Genomic DNA, 23,380 nt, shown 5'->3' on the forward strand with positions numbered 1-23,380 from the left:
CGTGTATGTAGCTATGGCACACCTAAATATTTACTCTATAAAATTATTCCTTATCGCGTAGATTTTTGCGATCAAAAGACTGTAAAAATCAATATTTTTATAAATGTTGATGTATGCTTGATTTCTTAAATACAATATAATATTACAAATTTACATGTCATTATTGCTTATTATATCACAAGAAATGATAATGGAAAAGTTATTAATCGGAACTCAATTTTATACAATCTATTCTTCTGATAGCGATCGCGATCATGCATTTTTGTATTTACGCGAAAACTACAGAAGCTGCATTTAAATTGATGTGACATTTTTAATTGCGATAATGAAACTTGGGTAAGAATCACGATAAACGATAGCGAAATCCGATGAGGCAAACTGTGCCACAAACTCAATCTAGTTTAAAATGCAAACACTTAAATTAAATACGCCGATGATTGGCTCTACCATAAAGCGCATTTTATCTGGCGCTTCTGCGAGGCAACTCTCAAAGCCTATTTCGAGCGGCTGCTCGAGGGTTTGTTTGAATCAGCCCGGTCTGCTTCTCGTCAATTCTAGAAGGAATTCCCGCATCCGAGACTCGCGAGAATGCAATCTTCGTCACGGAGCTTTCATTTCCCAGGACCGATCCTGACGCTTCTGCGGATTCCGCGATTGTTTGTTTCCATTCCCGGCGAGGAAATCAGAATTTATTGAAGCGTTCAGATTTTTCGTGAAACGACTCGGAAGAATGGAAAACAGACAGCGAGAGAGATACGAGCTTGAAGGAGAGCCTGAAGAAGGCCAGATAGCATATGTAGAGTTCTGCGAAGGCTCACTTAGCCTCATGACTCCTTGATCATCGTTAATTATAGTGGATCAGATTTTTCATTAAACATCTCGAGTTGTCGTGCCGCTCTCTAAAGCACGATACACAAATAATCATGTGTTAATCCAAAAGATTGCTAGAAGAAACGTACGTCGAAATAATTTTTGGTTGTTCGAAATTGCATTATCTGGTGGTAGTTTGGCTTCTTTTACAGGCGAATATCACGATTAACTCTCGCGTAATTTGTTTTATTAACAACGTCGACCGATCGTTCGACCGATAAAGTACCCCAATCTGTATGCACATAATTCGTCATGTTGCAGGTCGGAACGAGCTGATCGCCCGTTATATCAAATTGAGGACCGGTAAGACGAGAACGCGAAAGCAAGTCTCGTCGCATATACAAGTTCTCGCGAGAAGAAAACTTCGGGAGATACAGGCAAAACTCAAAGTGGTAAGTATGTTCTATTTAAGCTATTCAGCCATTCTGTGTTCTCTCCCTTTTTCTCTCTCTCAACATTTTTTGATGTCGCGTCGAGTCTACCTGCCTGCATCACGATCAAATCTCTTGCCTTTCTCTTGAAAGGAATAATTATGGTCTTTTTCTCCCTTCTTTTTTTATCGATAAATCATTCGATTTTCGTTATCTTGCAAATGCAATGTGCCGTGACTAAATAAATCGTAACGAAATAAATCGCGTGCGGCAACGATGGTTCAGCCGTGACGCGTTGTTATCATAATGAAATGCGAAACAAACGCGGTTTTGCGATTATTTATTTAACGGTATTACGATATATAATTGATGACATGTTGCGTCGTTTGATAATATGCTGAATAAAATATCGTACGTTACGCGTAAACGCGATACTCGGGCACGTCGAATTGATATTTGAATCTGCCGACAGATTTTTATTTCCCTCTGAAGCATAGCTGATACACTGGAACCTCGATTATTTGAATTTATCAAGCGATACGATGCTCGAATAATCAAACAGTTACATTTTAAATGTTTATTACACGACATTTCAATAATAAAATAAAACGAAAAACTCCGCTAAAAGATAACGATCGACAGGTCATTAATACGTCCACTTTCGAAATCGGATATTTTCACGAAAATTTCAAAAATGGAACAAACATATGATAAAAAAAGAATATAAAGAGGGAAATGTCCCATTTTCTTGTGAAATCGCAAGAAATTGTGACTTCTGACCGTGAGGACAAGCGGGCGTGCTGCTCTCAAGAGTTCTGCGTGCAAAATATTTGTACCGTTGCATACGCGCGATCTTTTATCAACAATCGAACATTCGGCCGCTGGGATAAATCGAGGTTCCGATGTAATTCACGTTTCGCCGAATCCTACTATCGTGCACGGTAGTAACGCAGTAATATTAAATCGCGGTAGGCGATGTGCGAGCATTAGCGGGCGATGGCCGTTGCAGAATCATTTTCGACGAGTGGGAGGGACACGCATATCGAGAGGAGAGCATTGCCACGGGATAAATCACGCGTAAAAATGAACCCAGCCCGTTTAATCAACAGCTGAATTATTAAAGCGATTCGCGAACAATTGCGCGCCGGTTAATAAATCAAAGCACGGCGGTGCGATCGGTTGTGCCTCCATTTCGCCGATGGGCGGTGAAATAGCGGGAAACAGAAGGTACGAAAGAGAAGAGAGAGAGAGAGATGAAGAGAGAGGAGGGAAATAAAGAGTATTGTTTATACAGGATCGGCCAATATTCGGAATAGAAAAGAGTGGAAAAACAAGCCAAGCGTGTAAATTAACCGTGCGCTTGCATGCAGCACTCCGGTAAAACTCTCATTCGAAAGAAAAAAAAAACTTTCATTTAATCGGTGACGATAAACCGAGATTTTTTTCGGACATTCCGCGAAATTTAGAGACGCGACTGCCAAATAATTGAATCGTTAAATGCAATTTATCAGTAACGTTTATCGAACTCCGACTGATTGTTAGATTTAATTAGTTAATCGTTACGTAAACATATTATATTTGCTTCTTCGTTATTGACGTAATTAGCAGAATTCACTGAAACGTTCAGCGATTTACGCAAAACTCGCGTAATGTAATCGAAATTGTTTTTTAAAACTTTTAAGACAAACGAAGGAAGATCGAGACAATACTTTTTTTCCGATCTCATGTTCATTTGTTATTTAATTTCAAGTGGACTTTAATGGGGATTTCATAAGTGATTATACCATTGTAACAATCATCCAACATCTTTATAATTCGTATTCTTCTAGGAAAGATTGTCGGATTTAAATAACAAATGCTTGAACGTTTTATATACAGTTTTGCTCGAGTATATGTATCCAACACTTTGTTTTGTTCGCCCGTTATCATATTTTTATATCTCATTGTGCGCCTCGACTCTTGGATCCCTCGGAGAGTTCAGAAAAACGCCGGCGTTCCTCGAGCAATTTTAATTACGTTCGCTCGCGCGCGCGTGACGCTCGCGTAATAAGATGTCGTCTGTTTCCGCAGCCGCGGTTCCACCCCACAGTGCCATTTATGAAATACTTGCGTTTCCGTTTTTAAGCACGGTCAGCCGCAGCTGCAGGGACTGCAACTGCAGTGGCCACATACCGCGGACATTATTCAGGAAAGTAACGGGCGTGGGTGGTAGGCTCCACGGTCCACCGTGACGTAATTTTCTGGTTTCCGCGTTTCGGGAAGGGTGAGCGTCGCGCCGTATCCTTGCTTGTTGCTCGACGCGGGTAGGTTCGCTTAACCCCTGGCCGCGCGATTTATTCGACCAGCGAGAGAAAGAATTTCACGAGCGGCATTCGTGTCTCGCGACACTACCGCCTTGTGTGAATTTAGTTGGTTGGTATCCGTATCTCTCGTGTACTGTAACGAGACACATTGATTTAAACGAAATATTGTGCATTTTGGTAAAAAAGATAATTAAATCTGATTCGATAAGTATTAAAGATAAAGGATCCAGATAAGCTCTCTCATAAAATCTGATTTCAATCAGTTTTAATAACGGATTTGATTTAATATGACAGAATGATAGTTCCCGTACTTTAATCCCCTTTTTCCTGCGTAATTCATTATTTTTCCTGACGGTAACGATACGCGTATCGCGTTTTCCCCGCGGATTTGATTTAACTTGTATGTTGATGAATTTTGCGCACACCGCTCATCAAACACGAGGTTACATCGACTATCACGGTCTATCGAGATCGCCCCGTCGTTTTATCTATTTTGGAAATAATTGCACCGGGCATTACGGCGTAATTAATTGTTGCGGTGTAAACGTACTCCCGATAACGGGGCAGTAGGCGGCGGGGGTTGTAGCGCGGCAGCGGGGAATCGCGGGAGGTGCCCAAAAACGGGCGAGCGGCGTTTCAGAATGTCGATAAACATGTCCAACCCGTTACCCGCCCAATCCTCTGCATTCCTGGCGTGTATTTGAGAGATGAAGGGCGAGCGAGCGAGCGCGAGAGAGAGAGAGAGAGAGAGAGAGGAATGATGAGGAAGAAGAGGATAGAAGGGAGAGGAAAAGGGAGAAACAGAGAGCAGCGGTAGCATGGGATGGAGGGTGGAAATTAAAAAAAGCGACACGGACTGCACCCTCTCAATTAACCGAATTGATTTTCCGCTGCAAATTCAGCGCGCGCCCCGCACAACGTGAACAACGGCCCGCGCGCAGCGAAATGGACTTTTCGCGGGTAATCGATGTCGTCCGACATTCATAAAAAATTGCATTCTATCCAGCAAAATTCGCACACGCGGCCGGAAACCGTTTCGCCAATCGAATCGACCTTACCGCGCCCGGTTAATCCACCGATGCGTTCTGATTCTGATTCCTGCGTCGACGTATGAGAAATATTTTATTTCATAAAAAGAGGAAAAAAAAGAAAAAAAGAAGAGAGACATCGAATTTCTCCATCGAAAGAACATCCGTTTGCCTTAACGAACCGGCAACTTGTCAGCGAAAGTGTAGGGCGGTCCTAGCAACGTGCACCACGTATTCACTAATTGCAAAGCGCGTTATCGCACTTGCTTCCGTTAATTGCCTTCGTCGTGAGACGAGTCTGGTTACATCGGTTTACGCGCTAGAAACACTTGCGAAAAAAGGTGATCGTGTGCGCTTTTTAATAAGGTCTCGCGTACGTTCCGATATCGACTGTCACTTACCCGGTGCAACGTCGTGTTATCAGCATTGTATCTTCCGATTGCGTTAATTAAACAACGTCTTATAATTATTCCATAATTGGTTTGGGGCACTAAGTGCTGACAATTGGCACGATGGTAAGGATCACGTGCTAATTAAACTCAATGAGATTTAGCGTCCGATCTGTCCCTTTTCACCGTCAGTAATTGCTCTCGCTCCTCGTCAATTCATTTTCGCAGCGTGCTCTTACTTGGACATATTTATGTTAAACTGTGAATCTTGTGATGTCAGTTTCTAAACTGAAGATATAGAATATCTACCGGTAAATATCCCAACTTTGAAATGTCACAAAATTCAAATCGAAATTGAATTAAATTTCTTTCGAAGCGAGATTTGCACGGAATCATCATTCGCGCTCATGCGAAATCAAATTTTATTATTCACTTGCAAGCCTAAGGTTCAATTTGCCACGGATTTTCAATTCCTTCTAGTCGGACAGTGTTTCCACATTAGAGATGCGCTGTCGACGATGCGTGCACGCCAACGATTTCGTTAAGCAAAATTCACCTGCAAATTGATCGAAAAATCTATAGGTAATAGGAACGTCGGCAGCTCTCCGGGATACACCTCGCGTATATTTCGACGCAAACATGCGAGGGACGTAAACAACGTCAGCGGGGGGAGAGAGGTACAAAATGTAACTCGTGATTTTCGGTCGCGCCGTCGACTAAATTCTTTATTGCTCGCATCGTTATGCGGCGGACGGCGCTTCATTCCGGTCGACCGGCACTCGTAGTGACTCCTCCATTACGAATTTATGAACGAAATTGAAAATCCCCGTGCTCGAGGGGACGCGATGAGAGAACGAGAGAGAGAGAGAGGGACGATGAGGCGCACGGGGATGAATCGGTGCGGGGATGATGGTGGTGTGGCGGGCACGGCAATTTTCCGAACGTCACGGCAACGAACCACCTCTCGTTCGCCTCGTCAGCGATTTTCGGTTGGGCGCTGATTAAAACGACGGCTTTCCGATAAAAGCGCGCCGAATTCCCGCGAATTTCTGTTGCAACCGGACCCGCCACCGCCGCCACTGCCGCTGCCGTTGTTTCTGCAATCAACTGCATTGCGCGATCGCGATCAATTTCATCGCGTGCGGTGCGGCATGCGATGGATGAGAACGACGAAAAAAAAAACATAAAAAAAAGAACTGAAAAAGTGAAAAAAGGAACGTTGGTAATCGCGCGTCCGGGAGCGACAAATTGATTCACATCATTGAGAATGTTACGAATTTATCCGCCGACTGTTGATTGATATCGCGAGTTCCGGATGTCGTGAATTCCTCGCTTTTTTTCCGATTCACACACATCGTGCTTGTCCTTTCACGAAGTGGACGAGCGCAGTTAAAAAAGAACAGCGCATCGATAGTCATCGAAAACGCTGTTAAACGCTGGTAAACCTAGGTATGAATTCATTCCTATATTTTATCCGATTCTTTGCATTGAATCTTAATTACTCATTATTTTATTACGTGTTCAGCAAGTTATTTTATAAGAAATGTAGCTCACAGACACACATCTTTACTGATTCGAGATTGGCTTGTCTCTAATTGACTTATTAAGGCACCGGAATAGTTCTCGTTTATAAATAGCTTGAAAATAACTTTTTAAAACATTTTCATAAACTGTACTTTCGCCGTGTTTTAATGTATACATTCGCAATTGACAACAAAACTATTTCCACATGAAGAAATTGCCTCGGTTATCGTTGAAACAATTTCGATAGAGAAATCAATCTTAAACATTCATTAAAATAAAATTCATTTTCGGGAATTTCCGGTGCAAAAGCTTAAAGTTGAGAAGCAGGATCAGAATCTCGGTGAGAATGACGTTTTATGAGACACAATATAATAGGTCTGAAAATTTGTTAGGATCATGCCGCCAAGGAGAAGGCGCTCCAGACTATGTCGAGCATGTCGAGCGCCCAGATAGTATCAGCTGGAAGTGCGATACACAACAAGATGCCCCCCGCCCTCGTGGGGCCCCTTGCCCTTCATGCTTCCCCCCCGGTCTCCTATCCCGGAGCGGTAAGTCCTGATTTCGGAGGAGGTACCCCTGAAAGCATTTTTTTTATCGGCCTTTTTCTTCTAAATAGCCACGAGCTTTGGGGTGAGACGACGAGACGCCGCGAAGATGCGGATTAATTGAATTAGTCGTGTATATATTGATATGAGAGCAACTTTGGTCTCTTACGATGCTATAATTATAGCTGTATGAACTTTTCAATCAAATTTTCATCTTGACCGATTTTCACACATCGAGAAGATGAGAATTAGATCATGTTATGTATTCGATATTATCATCAAAATCAATTTGATGCGAATATCCGTTTATGGAGCACAAAGCACACTATTGCAATTTTGGAATATTTAATTTTTAGAAAAAATAAAACTTTTTGTGGATAAAATAGAACCAGATTTAGCGGTGAAAAATCTAATGCAGGGGAATGACAGATACCGTCTGTTCAGGCAGAAACACTCGCGAAGAGAGAAAAATGAAAGAGTAATTCGCTTTATGATATTAGTAACTAATAAATTATTCATTTTTTAAACATAGAAGTATACAGTGTTCTCGTTTATATGATACGACCTATTTACCATGTCAAATGCGATTAAAACCGCGAGCCTCGCAGCAAAGGCATAGAGTCTCGTCGTCTTTGATGAAGATGCAAATTTTATTTTTGTTATTATATACTGCCGGTTTGGCCTTTTCTTTTCACGTTCGTAACTGTTCCTAACCGCTTCGCCCGATAACCGCTAATCCGCCTGTCAAAGGTAATCGCTACCGTGTGGTTTGACGACTGACCCAAAAAATTTTTGTAACTCGCGAGAGTTTGACATAACACTATATAATTAAAACGTCATACTAGAAAGATTATAGCCGAATAACTTAACAATTTTGCACTTACAAGCAAAACGTGCGTTCACATTTAATAAACTGTTTCATCTCGAAAAAAGATATTCAGCATCGGTGTATATATACATATATGTATATCTAGCCGTTGGAGCGCGTGAACTTGACGCAAAATACTACCGTCTTTCTTGATATATATCAAATAAAATTGTATGTTATAAAATTTTTTATTAAATAAATCAGAATGCATGTGATACTTGTACAATACATGTGTAGAAATGCGGATATTATCTCTTTTGAACTTCGAAATTTTTTTTCTAATTTCAATTAAATGGATTTAATTGAAGAGAATAATATTAAAATGAAAAAAAATAATACTAATATCGATATAATGTTGGCGGTAAATAGCTTTCTCCTTGTTTTCTTAATGTTAGATTATATTTTCGCTTTTTCGTTATCGTGTTTTGTTTTTTCATGCTGTTTTGCCGCATCCGATTAAGATTAGAGCAATAGTGAAAGAAACAACGGAAGGAAGATGTTTTAATTGTTGAAATTGTTTTCTCTTCATCACGCGAAGCTTTAAAGACTAACACCTTCCCTCACAAAAGTGAAATCCCCCTGCTCTCTGCTGCTACGTCGTCCCTGGGGAGCCCTTGTTGTGTATTGTTGAATTTGTCCATCGGCTCTATTTTGTAAAAATGTGTCACTATGGATATATTACACGTACATACAACACATACAAGGGTTTACACACGTATACATACTTTGAACGTTTTTGTATAACGAAAAGCGTTCTTGTGGCTATGTCAAACTATCTTACTCTTTATCTAACAATACGGGTTTACTAGTCTTTCGTTGTCGTTGCTATTGTTATTATTGTTACCGTTGTTGTTCTCTCTCACTTGTGTTCGTTCGTTTCTACTTCTCGTTTTTCGCCCGAAGGCTCGATGGCTTACGGAAGACAGAGAAATCTTTTCCTTGATTCGCAAACATTTGTTTTCTTTTCTTTTTTTTTATTTTTTTTTAACGATACAGCTGAAGAGAATATAATGCCGCCGACTGTTCAGCAGAAGATCGAAAATGTAGGTTTGCTTTTTCTTTCAATGTACATTGTACTATACGACGTTAGAAACGAGAGATCTGACTTTTGCATATTTTACACGTTTATCGCGCATCGTAAGTAGGCGAAAGCTAAAAACGCTAATTTATTCCGATGTGTATAAAATGCGCAATATATCGATGTATTGCACAAAGAAAAAAAACACTCTATTCAGTCGCTCGTTTCTGACATTTTAATTCGATCCGGCTATAACGAGAAATCAAGGAGAAATTGATAAATGAATAAATTGTAAATCGTGATATATTTTCAGCAATTTTGGCAGCCAGGCCTGCAACCGGGAACGTCCCAAGATGTGAAACCGTTCCCTCAGCCTGCCTACACTGGGAAACCGGCGACAGCGGTCTCGAGCGGGGACATAGTCCAGGCGCAGCCTCCGCCACCATGGGAAGGACGCGCCATCGCGACCCACAAGCTCAGGCTCGTCGAGTTCTCGGCCTACATGGAGCAGCAAAGAGATCAGGACAATGTAAGTAACGCCGAGATGAGATGTATATAATAATTTATTAATTAAGATATTAATTAATTCTGGAGGATGATTAAGATTAATTTTTGACAAAGTATGCAAAATAGTTGTGCATGAAACAACACAAGTCTGAACTAATGTGAAACATGGACATAAAATCTGACATTAATTTCTCTTTGTTTCAGTACCAAAAACACTTGTTCGTCCATATAGGAGGTTCCGCAACTTATGCGGACCCTCTACTGGAAGCGGTCGACGTCAGGCAGATATACGACAAATTCCCGGAAAAGAAGGGCGGTCTCAAAGAATTGTACGACAAGGGACCGCAAGCAGCTTTCTTCCTTGTTAAGTTCTGGGCTGATCTCAATACCAACATCCAAGATGAAGCTGGAGCTTTCTACGGCGTCACGAGCCAGTGAGCAATACCTTTCTCGATTACGTAACATTTAACGTGACACCACGCATTGTACATTGCATTTTTGTCACGCGACAGGTATGAGAGCAACGAGAACATGACGATAACGTGTTCGACGAAAGTGTGCTCCTTCGGAAAGCAAGTGGTGGAGAAGGTGGAGACGGAGTACGCCAGGTTCGAAAATGGCAGGTTCGTTTACCGCATCAGCCGTTCGCCCATGTGCGAGTACATGATCAATTTCATCCACAAACTGAAGCACCTGCCAGAGAAGTACATGATGAACAGCGTTCTCGAGAACTTCACCATCCTCCAGGTATGTTAACGATACTAATCTATACTAATCGATATCGATACAACTCCGTATAAATATACGCGGAGGATTAATGAATCCTCAAACAGATATTTTAGTAATCCTTCCAGAGAACCAAATAACTCTTACGTAGAACGCAGAATAAAGAGTGTCTTAAAACGAATGTTGCTGACTCGATTTGTTCTTCTTGTCCTCAGGTTGTCACGAACAGGGATACGCAGGAGACATTATTGTGCACGGCATATGTGTTCGAGGTATCGACATCCGAACACGGTGCTCAGCATCACATATACAGATTGGTCCAAGACTAGCCTGCTTGAACCTGCTCGCCATGCAACCATCCACCCCCATCAGTGCCTACCATCTCAAAAATCATCCGTACACGTATTACACATATACATGGGATTACATTACAAAGCAAACACACACACACACACACACACAGACGCGTCTGTGTGTAACATGCGTGCGTGATAAGATATATACAGACACGTGCGTCGCATAAGATATATACAGAAGAGTAAACAACGCTTACACTTATACAGAAATATTTTCGCGTCCATAGTTAGGTGAGTTTCGATGGAAAATATTCGATCGACGATGTTGAGATTACGCTATTAAAGAATGTAAATATCGGGTAAATAATGAATGTTGTAAATCTTCGATCCAACGAGACGAGAAATTCAAAGTATTGTATAATAAATATCATAAATGCTTCAACAGGTCTGATTTTTATTATCTCGAGCATATTTCTGTGACACCGTAAGATAAATTTGCGTGAAACGCGAACGTTTTCCGTGAAACTCCTTAAACAGGACTTTACACACATGCGTACACATACGATCAAGTACTGGCCCGCCCGAGCCTGAGTTTGATTCAAAGTTTATACTTTTAATAATTTATTTCTGTAACAAGTTTTGACCTACTATAGAGAAAATTCTTGCACGTGCGCTGAGCGACGTTCTTAAGATATCGCGTGCACGCAATTGTAAATTTTATAGTAAAATAGATGTAATCACATATATATATATATATATTTTATGATCGTAATTATTATCCACTTAATCGGCGAGCTCGTCGAGATTTTAACAAGGAAGATACAATAAATTAAGTTAAAATTGACAATAAATCTTGGTGTAAAAGTGTGCGCCAAAAAAGAGAAAGGAAAAAAGAGAAAGAAACGAAGAAACAGACTCTGACCTCGGAAAGGCATGGTACCCCAAAATACATGATTTAGTATTATAGTTTTATTATTAAACTAGAAGATAAAAAACCGACGAGAGACATCCACTCACAGATATACATATATATTACGTATAAGAGTATATATGTTAAATATTAATGCAATGATTACGATTTACATTGTTATGAATGAACGTGTATAAAGTTATCTAAGTGACTTCTAAGTTTTAACGAAAAACGGAAGTTTGAGAGAAATATGCCATTATGACTTTTTAAGTATCGTGAATTACATTATTCATATTATATTTGTTTTTAATATTCAGAATTAAATCACAAAGAGAGAGAGAGCATCGCGTATCAGTATACGTTTCTTTAAGCTCTACTGTGGAACTGCTTTTCTTACTTGTATCACGCAAGCGTTTTTACCGCTGTGAGAATTTTCGCTGCAGCGATCGCTGATCTTCGACGCTAGCGGTCGCTAACAAAGAGAAGGATCACTTTTATACATTTTTAAGATGCGATCTTTTAAAGCACACTTACCGGATGTGCAAACCCACCCACTCTTATTAGGCAGCGACACTTTAGGTTTAGAGGGATGTGTTTGTATTCCTTATAATCGCCTTACTTTATATTCTAAGATCGTTTTCTATAGTTCTTACTGATCAATAATTTTTCTTATTTAGTGTACTTTGTTTGTTTTTATGTTTCTATTACACTTATACAGAGCAATGTATCAGATTATATTAATTATTGAATGATAAAGGAATAGGTCACCATCATGGGATATAGCTACGTGATAGAGTCTTACATTCTTCTTGAAATCAATTGAATCGACCTCGGGATTTTTTCAGAACTATATCGAGCTTCATTTTTTAAAAAATCAAGAATTTTACGGCGGCTTCCTTCAGTGCAAAACATTGATCCGACTTGTGCGTTGTACCATCGTATAATTTTGACGCTGCTTTGCGCATCTCCGCGAGTTAAAACTATTTTTCAGAGCGTTAACAAGTGGCCAGCGTCCCACTGCAAAAAACTAAAAAAAAGCGTTTCGTACTTAATAATTATAATTTACCTGTTTTTTTTGTGACACACATGGACCATGAAAAACGTGTATAGAGATCATCCATATACTCAATGACAATTCTTCTAAACGAGTAGAGGACCGCAATCAACTTTATTTAATCGCATCTCTCATATAGATTATTATGCGTAAATACATTAAAATTTTTTACTTTAGTTAATATTATTATTATCGTGTATTCTTACTTTAATTAATTTTTACGGAACAAGTGGCAATGTATTTTGATCTCTCTTTTAGTCAGAAATGTGTCGCTTTTTATTTGGGTTGAGAAGTAAATTTATTATGTGATTAGCTGGAGCAGGAAGAAATTTATATTTAATCGACATGCGGATGTGTTTATTTTTTTGAAAAAATGGCAGCTTTTTCGTATTTTTTACTTATTGTTACCGTTTTCTTTTTTCTTTTTAAGCTTAGTGCCCATTTGAGAGGAAACGAGTAAAATAAGAAAATAGGAGTAGATAGGAGAATGACTATCTATACTATCCGAGCAATAGCTCTATTTGTAACAAAAATTGTGTCGAAAAATGATGTCCGACAGTATTCCTCTCAAATGAACACTAGCCAATATGATTGTATCGTTTTTTTTTATTACTTATAATAGTGATATCTTCTGTCAATGTAAATTGTGATTTCGTAAAATCTCGCATGCATATCAAATTGGAATGGTAACCACGGTTATATATGTTACATATATTCTCGCGAATAATTCTTGCGCTATTTATATACATTTAAAGGACAAATTTTCGTTTCTTATTACTTATCATCATAATTATAATTACAACGCATAGTTATAATTACAAAATATGTAATGATTCCAGGATATTACGTTTCCTAACAAAAATGTGACGATATCTCGTGGTTACATATTTTAATAATGCGCGCGTTTTCCATAACTGTATGCAATACGTTTCAAATATACTCACAGAAATTTAGTTCACTCATATAAATCTTTCGTACCAGGATACAGAAGAGAGATGGATAGAGAACACAAAATTGAAAAAAAAGCAGCACCGACACTAATATTATTAACATTTACGCGTAATGATTTAAAAATAAGCGAATTACATTTGTAAGGAAAGATTATGAAAATATATATTTATCTATGTCTTCTGTGAAGATAGAAAAATAGTACTCTCTCACTCTATATTGATAATATTGGAAAACTCGAGGCCCGACAAAAAAAAGAATACAAAATACAGAAGTAGATTAAGAAAAAGAGGAAAAGAGACAACTCGCACTGTACACAATACATACGATATGATCGATCGATTGACTCAGATTTGTTAAATATCTTTGTACATATTTACACAAAGACCATGAGAAATCGTTCAAGTTCCAACAGCTACATTTTGGTAATAAGTTCTCCTGCGAGAAATAAAACTGTTTTGCTTGCAGCTCGTTACGAATACAGTTCCACACATTTTGAAATTGAAATTCAAACGTAAAAACTCTTCATTGATATTTTCATAGAGATCAACACCTTGATCTCTTACAGATGCAATACTCGAATAGGCGTTTATATACAATTTTTGTTAACGCGTTCTATTTTTGTTTATTGCGTTTATTTCGTTTATTAGTATCATGTGGCTAAACAGCATATGTGCATATAATAAACTACATTCATCGAGCTACATTCGAACTACATTCAAATTTATTGTGTTCCAGTTTATTTGTCTACCTTACGTGGTGATTTGTACTAAACACAAAATATATAAATGTCTTATTCTAAAAAATATATTTTCTTGTACTTAGTGTACATTGTCAGTAAATGTAACGAAAAAACAGAATACTTTTGATTACGTTTAGAAGCGTTCATTCGTTTCATTAAATTCGATTTTATCTCTATGAAAATGTCAATTGCAACAAATGCATAATCGCTCTGTTAATTGATACAAAATAACTCGTAAAAATTTGCACCCTCTTGAAATTCTATTTATTCATATCCTGGAACTGCCATATCAAAGAATTGAGCTTGTGATTGTAAAGATATGACTAAAAACTATTGATCACAGAAAAAAAGAAACAAGAGGATCTACCTGTGTATATTATCATTAATAAAACGAAATGAGGATCAAAGTAGTTGTTTTAACAAGTAAATGAAAATAAATGAAATGATATATCATTAAATTAGAGGTTTAAAAATATAATAGAACTCAGTATATGTACAGTATTTGAAAAACATGTTTATAATTTGTATGGAGAAAATAAATGATTGATATAAAAAAAAGAAGAGTATTTTTAATTTTTAATTATCTTTGTTGTCCTTGTTGCGTGTTTTATATTTCCATGTATTTTATCTATAAAAGATTCTTCTAATATTTAATATTTTTGAACATATTTACAATTACTTTCAATAATAAATATGATCTACAAGTATTCTGGCCATATAAACTCTTGATATTGTATATATTTATAATTAAAAAAAATATATATAAACAATCAATCTCATAATTGATAGACCACATTGTGTATATCTGTCTCCAATCAAAATTGTATTTATTCAGGTAACAATACACAAAATACAAATCTCCAAAATATTAACAAAAATATTAAATACTGTTTACGATATTATGTGCAACGCGTACAGACGTATTTTTTCCGTTATATCCACTTGATTTGCTCGCTCTTGTTGGACTTGGAGTCTGTTTGAATTTGTAACGTGAGTGCGGCGTACGGTTTGTCGCAATAGGGCGAATCTAACGGAGGATAATAGTGTCTGTAGCAGATGTACGTTAAGCAGTATCCTATCACTGACCCTACCAACACGTCTGAAACAGATTATGCATATTTGGTAAGATCGTAAATGGGATCCATTACTTCATTAAAGAAGAACGCTTACCCTGCCAATGGTGGTGATAATCACAGGTTCTGCTTAACGCAATGGTAAGAGCAATACAGAGTGGTAAAAAGAACGTGCACAATCTCCACGATTGTCCTTTTCCTGCCAAGCTGAATGTGTGTAACTTTCCAGCTAAGTACAAGGCAATAAAACCAAAACTGGCGAACGCAACTGGAAAGAAAAATTACTTATAAAAACATCACTTCGCCATGAATGCTTGTTAAAAATATTAATGCACAAACAAATCTATGTCTTTAAAGATGTGTCCGTTAATGTAACGTTTACGTACACGAGGAATGTCCGCTTGGGAATGACTTCCTTCCGTCTCTGATAGCAATCGGATCTCCAGTGCACTTAAATGCTGAATTCATTTGTCCATCTGGAAAACACCGCCAGAAGAAATCTGGTCTTGGACGACCTACAGATAAATTATGCGGATAAAATGAAATCATACACAAGTTAAATCATACAATACGGATTTATGTTACCTCAATACTTTAATTACATACCTACTATAAGTTTCAATATATCTGTAATAAGACCATTAAGTCCTAAGGCTAACGTCACAGATAATACTGACTGTTGAAGATCAACTTTGTCTTTATATATTATGAAAAAGAAACAGATAACAGCTACTGGTAACATAAATACAAGTGGCTGAAAAGATATTTCATTAAGCATCCACTGTCTTTAAAGTATATTCGATATATTATCAAAATTTATGACACACTGCGCAAATACCCATAATACTGTAGTTGGAACGAAAGAATCTGTTCTTGGATTTCTGTACAACCACAACTCATTTTCGTGAATTTTCCTTGTAAATGGTTCTGCACTCTCTAGCTCCCTAAACAGATATCAAAAAGTATTCATTTAATTTGACAAATAAAATATTCTTATGATAAAAAAACTTATTGACAATTTCAGATAGTATTTAAAAATAAATATGTAAATCTTTTATCCTTCAAACATGCAGTATACCGTGCCAACTATACTCTGTCTATTCTGTTAGTATAATTACTGATAGAAATTTATAAGTATCTGTTTTAAATAATGTATAATAATACAAATGGGATTGCTATTACTGTTATTACACAATAATGGATCTCTTATTCTGATGAATATCATTTAATAACATAGGGCACTTATCGTAACATATTGTTTTTATTCACATCTATTAAATGTCAACTTACACGAATAGCACGGCCAGAAAGACACGTAGCAGAACGTCAAACCAAAAGCCCACCGAAACCTGAAGTCCGCGTATGTTAGTCATCTCAATATATTATGCATTTAAACTAAAATCAGATCGCGCCGATCTATATAAAAAAGGCATAAAAATGTTAAACTTAAAAAATTCATCATGTAATAACACTAATAATGTGCCTCGCGTCACCGATTGGCACGTATGTACAGTATATAAATACAATTGAATCAAGTGCAGTAATGCAGCTCACCGGATTTTGTGTTGCTTAAAACAGAATGCGCATATACCAAATAAGGCGGTTCCTCGGTAATCTAATCGAACGTCTTTTTTTGTGTATGTACTTTCTTTTATTCTCTCTTTCTCAGCGCTATCTAAACAGTTTAAAAATAAAAACTTTATTCGTCAATGATTCGTATTAGTCGTATTACAAAAATATTGCAATGTCTAATCTGCCGTTGAGTCGTGCTACTCTGCTACTCACTTTTTTTAGCCAAAGACGGTATAACTAGAGCCACACAGCAACGCTAGGGAATAATAACTAAATGCACTAGATGGCCAATCAATAGCCATGTATAAAATGTCTCTGATAGATTACGAACTACGTTCATAGTGTTCACAGTCAAGACATCCTTCGATTGACGCGAAATAAGTACATACTTGCTGCATTATTCTTGAACTTGAGTAAATAATATCACGTTATTATAGCGTGATAAATTAAGAAACTCTCGTCGTGTGATGTGAAAGAAAGAAATATAGGTTAGTATATAGGTTAATTTTGATATCCTTTATTGCGATCTGATTTTTAATTTGCAGGCTATAAATACCTTAATAACGCATTAAAATTAATATAATTACTCATATTGCATGAATCCAAGGCATAAGATTATATCATCTTGTGAATTCTTGCCACGATATATGTCTATATGATTATGTAATGTTCATTCCAGGAAATATTATTCCCTGTTGTGAAAGTGTTTTGCAATATATACATTGCAACATCTGGATAAAACGCAGAAATATCAACTGCGCAGATATTTATCTCAGTGACTAGCAAATTCAATTGTGGAAATAAGAAAGTATAATGTTAACCTCTGTGTCTGCGACACCATCTACCTCTGTGAGCAGTTCTGGGCTACCAAGTCCAACCACTGATATAGTCGATGACAACTCAAATAGACTGACAGTTTACTTACAACAACTCTCTGGCAATTATGAAGTCGATATTGATATAATAGCCAAAGATCATTGTTACGCTCGACCATGGAATTGGAAACCAGAGAACATTTATGTGAAGCCAGTAAAGAAACTATTTTTCTCAAAGAACATTGCAACAAGGCAAGCTCATTAATATAAGCTTCATTATATCTGACTTGAGTTAAAATTAACATTATACCTACCTTAGTCAGTTAAATCTTTGTTTGAAAAAGTGATATGATAAAAATCTAGATACAAATTAAGTAAAACAATAAAACTGTTTTACAATGTTATTTTTTACATTATAGTGATAAACGTAGGAAGAATGAAGAGATCGAAGTGGAAGATGTTGACGGTGAACCATCATCACCACCTTTCGATTTAAATAGGACTCGACAATTAATGGACGAATTTCAACGTTTAGCAAGTTTCGCGCGACCCGAAGAAGAAGAGGATTGGGAGGAGAAGATGGATAAAACTTTATTTTCTCCAGTTCAGAATCGAATATTCACCAAAGTGACGCGGATACTAAACTCGGAGAGGCTTGCGAGATTAGCGAAGGCTAAAAGTGTAACGGAACCAATCTTTCGAAGAACATTTGTCGATATCGCGGCGAGACGATTTCGAGAAACATTAGCATCAACAGGATGGGATTGGAGACTGACTCAATGGTTGCACAATTTATTGTTTGAACATCTTCCTCAGGAATACCTGGCCATTTATCTAGATATTTTACAAGCTTTGAGACTAAAAATCCCACAGCTGATTGACAAAATGATCGCTATACAGCCAAATATCAGCGCTAAGGGGGGTTCCATAACATGGGAAACACTCGGATCACTCTTGAAACGATCTTGGGATCCGGTCGCGCCGAGTTTAAACGGGAATAGAGTCGTAAATATCGTAACTTGATCATTAATAGGGATTACAGTGTTAGAACAAGGACTAATGTAATCGATTGCAGAAGAAGTTGCCCGGAAATCCGATCTTAGTAGTAGTGTCATCCGGCGTCAGCTCAACCGTTTCTTCGCGTCACCATAAGTGGATCACTCAGTTGGGATCGTTAGGAATGGTCGCCACTGTACACACGCATTTGGGTTTGGCAGCTAACAGGATGACCATGATGGTGTGCATGGATCAACTGGTTCAAGCTACGAGAGCCAAGATACAAGACGTCAGGAGCGATTGTCCCGGTAGGCCAATCATTCTTGTAGGTTTTAACACCGGCGCAGCGCTTGCTTGTCAGGTAATCTTCTTTTCCTCATATCTTTTTATTCCTCCCATCTCATCCCATTGTTAACTCTTGTTTACTTATTACGCTACGCAGGTGGCACAGATGGAACACGTAACTGCCGTCATTTGCATTGGATTTCCTTTCGCAACGGTCGAAGGAAAACGGGGTACACCGGACGATACATTAATGGACATTCGTTGCCCTGTCATGTTTATTATCGGGCAGAACGCTACTCTTGTTAGGCCCGATGATTTAGAGGAGCTTCGCGAAAAGATGCTGGTCGAGACGAGTCTGGTGGTTGTGGGCACGGCCGACGATTACCTCAGGATATCCACATCGAAAAAGGTGCTCGAGGGCATCACGCAGAGTATGGTGGATAGATGTATATTGGATGAGATTGGTGACTTTGTTGGTAGCATTCTGTTGCAACCACATCCGTTACCGTTGAGACCAACGATGGCTAATTCTGACAAGAGTAAAAAGGAACTTCACAAACGAAGAAATTCGACCAGCAGTTCTGTAGAGAGTGAGCCCAATTCGCCAGTCACGAAGAAATCCCGACCGAACACACCAGTATCCTCTGGTGCACTGTCAGTTGGGGCAAACGCGACATCGACCTCCTCTCCCAAAATCGGTACATTCAGCACCCAATCGAGCCTAGTGCAAGTAAGCGGACAACACACGAATCACACACCCACTTTGAAACGGAAACGACAATCGAACAACCAGAAAAGTCAATTCACGGAGCACCTAAAGACCTCTAGACTTTCTGGACAGGTAATAATGAAATATAATTATATTACCATACCTATCTATAATGCAATCGATGAAATATTTATAACTATAATTTGAGTGAGTTATTAATGTACAACTTTGGAAAATATACGTGTACGTATAATATTGCGACACGTGATGAAACTGATGAAGAACATAAATTTTATTGCAGACAAATATTAATGCGGATAACGGTATAACACTCAACATCGGTACATTGGCGAGTCTGGCGCCGATAGGACCAATACGTTTAGCACCTACCACCGTAAATCAATCCATCAACACATCCTCCAAGACATCCAACACGTCCAAATCATCGATCATGCCCGTCAAGATACCGAAGATCGTCTCGACAAGCGTGCCACTGCAGAACGTTTCGAAGATGAAAACGATCGTATCTTCCAATAAGTCTTATTCGAACATAATCCCGAGTAATTATAGACACACGCAGGTCAACGTGCCTGATAAAAACGGAGATGCGAAATTAGTAAATGTTTTCACCGAGGGTGGAAATCAAATAAGAGTCACCACGACTCCCGGAGGTAAGACATTTATTTTACGCCTATAGCTATTAACATCGGTATCAGTTGTCAGTAGAAATTTCGACAATTTTATATTCTTTCTTTCAAATTAAATAGGAGGGAGCAGCAGTAGGCCTGTCGCGACAAGTGGCACATTGTCGAATCTATTACAGAATGGAAAGAACTCGATCTCGCTCGCAAGCGGTGTGTCCCCTGCCCGTGTATCATCCAGCTCCAGTATCCTATTAACGACCGGCAATGCGCCTGCGAGTAATGTAACACCATCAACATCAACTACTTCAAAAGGTAAATTGCTAATATCTAATCAATTATTAAACAATTTACCTTCCTGAAACGTAGTTAGTTGTTATTTGGTTGATCATCTATATGAGACTACGTAAAAGTCAAACGTACACATATATTACTACTGTAGTAGGCTTTTCTACTGTTAAAATATATACATATACCATTATATAATGTGGATGTAAAATTATATTATTTATTTATATACATTTTTTTCTGAAACATTGATTAATTCCTGTATGTATTTCAATAAGAGAAATACATCGCATAACAGTAAAAATTTCTAACTTATAGTACAGACTATTAATATATGAATTTCTATTAAACTCAAATTTATTGTGAATTTTCTCTCTTTAAAACCAAATTATCCTTCTCCTTAACTGCTTAGACTGCTTAACATTAATTTGATAGTAGATTTATTTTAATTTGTCAGCTCTTTCTCTTCTCTTATACGCATATTTCCTTTAATTTTATTCGCAATAGTAACAACAACACAGTCTATAACAATATCAACAACAAAGTAATCTAAAAGGAACATGCGCTTCTATAGTTTTCAATTTCATTACACACATTCATTACACGTTGTAATCTCTTTTGATAAAATAATGCAAATATACATATAAAAAGAATATAGGTGAAAAATTTTATCTCTGTCCAAGCGAAGCCTATTTCTTTCACCAATGTGAGAATGTACATAATGAATCTAAAATTACATAAAAAAATACACAAATACATAAATTTATAATTTATATTAGACATACATGTATATTAGATATTTGTATAGGCATATATTATGTCATGTCCTTATACGTTAATAACGCTTATGGATGAGCGTCATGCATAGGCATTTTAAGTACATATTGAAAAGGAATATTGTACATAATATCAGGTTGCTTTTTATTTTGTATTCAATAAATATTTTTTGTGACATAATTCGAATTTGTTTAATTCCCACAACCTTAATCCCATCCATTGAATAAAATAAAAAATTAATAAGTTTCTAATGCGAGCAGGTAATTGTTTAGAGGACATTTAATTAGCATCTATTTCCATCAGGTATTTTGTGGGCAATAATAAACACTTATTATTATAGCAATAGATTTTTTACTTCTAAGAATACTCGATATGAGGAAGTTCGTTTGATATTTACATAATTCAATAAGGTAATTTAAATTTCTTTGTCATTCTCAATATCAACAATTAAAATGTTTTTAATTATTTACTGAATTAATAAACTATTTTTAACACTAAAATATTAAATGCAGTTAAAATAAATATATTAGATAATTAAAATCCTAAAATCAGATATGAAAAACAGAATTATTTTATAATCATATATAAATGTGTATATTATACAGGATGTTGATGTGTAGTTGAGATTATATTTGAAATATTATTGCATGTTTATAATATTTGCAATAAGCATACGTATATCTTTCCAAGAAATTTAAGACAAATATACCTATATTTTATAGCAATGGAGGAGATAGGAGTAAGCAGCAGCTCTCACTTATTGGACATATCCAAGTCGGCGCATTCACGACAAGGAACTGCATCTGATAATGCAGCAATCGATAACTCCCATCATGATACGTCATGCAGTAACATAGTTATTGTTGAAAATTCTCTTCACAACAGAAGCGCGCCTTCGTCAGTGATAGTTCCGCTTAATAGCCAAAATCCCGGAAACATATTGCCGTTATCCAACAAGCTGAAGATCTCTCAAAAGTCAATGAAGGCAATGCCGAAAATCACGCTCAATGCCAACAATCTGCAGAGACTCCAAAAGGCAAAGTCACAGAACATCCAGAGAAAGAATGTCGTAAATGATCTGGATGATGATCTAGGGAATATACTAGACATACCGATAATATTTGCCAAAGACGACGACAACTTAAGCAGCATTGATAAGATACCAGTTGTAACTCAAGCGATGCCAACCAAGGAGCCTCAGGAAAGACCCAAGCTAAACAATACTACTAAGATAGTTCTTATAAGTAACAAACAAGATAACAAGTTGCAACAAACATCGAGTAAATCTGGAGCAGCTTCTAGTCAAGCCGTCATATGTCCCAATATACCTATACAGAATCTAAATCGGCTAGTAGTGCAATCGCAGAACAGCAATGTGCAAGCAAAGACCAGAGTCCGAGTGCCAATGGACAATCGGCCAGTGCAACCTGCTGTAAAGTACACCAAAATCATATTGGCAAAAAGGAAGGCACAACCGACTCCACGTAACGTCGAAAGGAACGAGCAGATAATTGCAGCGAGGACCTTGGCGGACGCACCCAAAATCTTGACTTTTGAAAAAGACGAAGACAGGTACGTGCAGACGCAGTCTTGCAAAATATCGACCAATTACGAGAATTCCTTTACGGATAACGCACTTGAGATCGAGGACGCTATTAAGACAAATATCATTGAGCGTAGCAAATACGTACCCGCACTTGCGACTCTTGACAATCACTCCAATATTTTGAGCGAGACGAATTTAAACAACAAAGAGGACGCAGATTTGTCTACTTTCGACATTACCAATGAAATGCAAATGTAGAATACACATGATTCCTTTATAAAAATTCATGACGTGCCGATAGCGTATTATGCGACGAGACACCTGCGAAATATATTATTTCAAAGTGTCAATATCTTTTATTATATTATATTAGTTATAATTTTTGACACAAGTATGTAATGTATTATTTATATTATTACATATTACTGTATTATTGTAACTAATATATTGATGCGTTAATTATTATATACATGTTAACATGACATACTGGTTTCTGAGCTTTAATAGTGATAATTAATATGTATTTTGTTAATTTTATTATAATAAAACTGCAATTTATCTCGAAATTCATGCATTACG

General features: G+C 37.4%; 3 protein-coding genes across 7 annotated transcripts in view; 2 read left to right on the forward strand and 1 right to left on the reverse strand.

Moving 5' to 3' along the window:
* LOC105279153 (protein scalloped) overlaps positions 1 to 14,156 on the forward strand; it is a 142,559-nt gene extending 128,403 nt beyond the window's left edge. For 4 of the 5 annotated variants that reach the window (XM_011338731.3, XM_011338732.3, XM_011338730.3 and 1 more), the window contains 6 exons: positions 1,132 to 1,262; positions 6,878 to 7,033; positions 9,230 to 9,445; positions 9,628 to 9,857; positions 9,936 to 10,170; positions 10,365 to 14,156. In XM_011338731.3, coding sequence (XP_011337033.1) covers positions 1,132 to 1,262; positions 6,878 to 7,033; positions 9,230 to 9,445; positions 9,628 to 9,857; positions 9,936 to 10,170; positions 10,365 to 10,478 — 1,082 coding nt within the window. In that variant the 3' untranslated portion in view covers positions 10,479 to 14,156. The remainder of the gene's footprint in view (positions 1 to 1,131; positions 1,263 to 6,877; positions 7,034 to 9,229; positions 9,446 to 9,627; positions 9,858 to 9,935; positions 10,171 to 10,364) is intronic. The other variant, XM_011338734.3, reaches the window with a different exon arrangement.
* A 743-nt stretch (positions 14,157 to 14,899) lies between these two features.
* LOC105279154 (phospholipid phosphatase 5) lies at positions 14,900 to 16,845 on the reverse strand. Its single transcript, XM_011338736.3, has 7 exons — positions 16,727 to 16,845; positions 16,463 to 16,588; positions 16,011 to 16,116; positions 15,779 to 15,926; positions 15,559 to 15,687; positions 15,270 to 15,440; positions 14,900 to 15,198 (listed from the first exon to the last, which is right to left on the reverse strand). The coding sequence occupies exons 2-7, from the start codon at positions 16,543 to 16,545 to the stop codon at positions 15,032 to 15,034; spliced, it is 804 nt and encodes a 267-aa protein (XP_011337038.1). The 5' UTR covers positions 16,546 to 16,588; positions 16,727 to 16,845; the 3' UTR covers positions 14,900 to 15,031.
* Positions 16,846 to 17,048: 203 nt separating this feature from the next.
* LOC105279155 (KAT8 regulatory NSL complex subunit 3) lies at positions 17,049 to 23,367 on the forward strand. The gene is made up of 8 exons (XM_011338737.3): positions 17,049 to 17,232; positions 17,424 to 17,811; positions 17,979 to 18,564; positions 18,635 to 18,916; positions 18,998 to 19,681; positions 19,851 to 20,220; positions 20,317 to 20,505; positions 21,978 to 23,367. The coding sequence occupies exons 2-8, from the start codon at positions 17,558 to 17,560 to the stop codon at positions 23,057 to 23,059; spliced, it is 3,447 nt and encodes a 1,148-aa protein (XP_011337039.1). The 5' UTR covers positions 17,049 to 17,232; positions 17,424 to 17,557; the 3' UTR covers positions 23,060 to 23,367.
* Positions 23,368 to 23,380: the final 13 nt, after the last annotated feature.

This window comes from Ooceraea biroi, chromosome 2 (genome assembly GCF_003672135.1).
Source record: "Ooceraea biroi isolate clonal line C1 chromosome 2, Obir_v5.4, whole genome shotgun sequence".
Classification (NCBI taxonomy): domain Eukaryota; kingdom Metazoa; phylum Arthropoda; class Insecta; order Hymenoptera; family Formicidae; genus Ooceraea; species Ooceraea biroi.

Excerpts from the sequence above, each read along its gene's own strand:
- LOC105279154 (XM_011338736.3), bottom strand. The coding sequence starts at position 16,545 with ATGACTAACATACGCGGACTTCAGGTTTCGGTGGGCTTTTGGTTTGAC. Across the intron at positions 16,117-16,462 it reads TTTCTGGCCGTGCTATTCGT|GGAGCTAGAGAGTGCAGAAC; the intron begins GTAAGTTGACAT and ends ATATCTGTTTAG. Across the intron at positions 15,927-16,010 it reads TTCCAACTACAGTATTATGG|CCACTTGTATTTATGTTACC; the intron begins GTATTTGCGCAG and ends ATATCTTTTCAG.
- LOC105279155 (XM_011338737.3), top strand. The coding sequence starts at position 17,558 with ATGTTAACCTCTGTGTCTGCGACACCATCTACCTCTGTGAGCAGTTCT. Across the intron at positions 18,917-18,997 it reads GCGCAGCGCTTGCTTGTCAG|GTGGCACAGATGGAACACGT; the intron begins GTAATCTTCTTT and ends TACGCTACGCAG. Across the intron at positions 19,682-19,850 it reads CCTCTAGACTTTCTGGACAG|ACAAATATTAATGCGGATAA; the intron begins GTAATAATGAAA and ends ATTTTATTGCAG.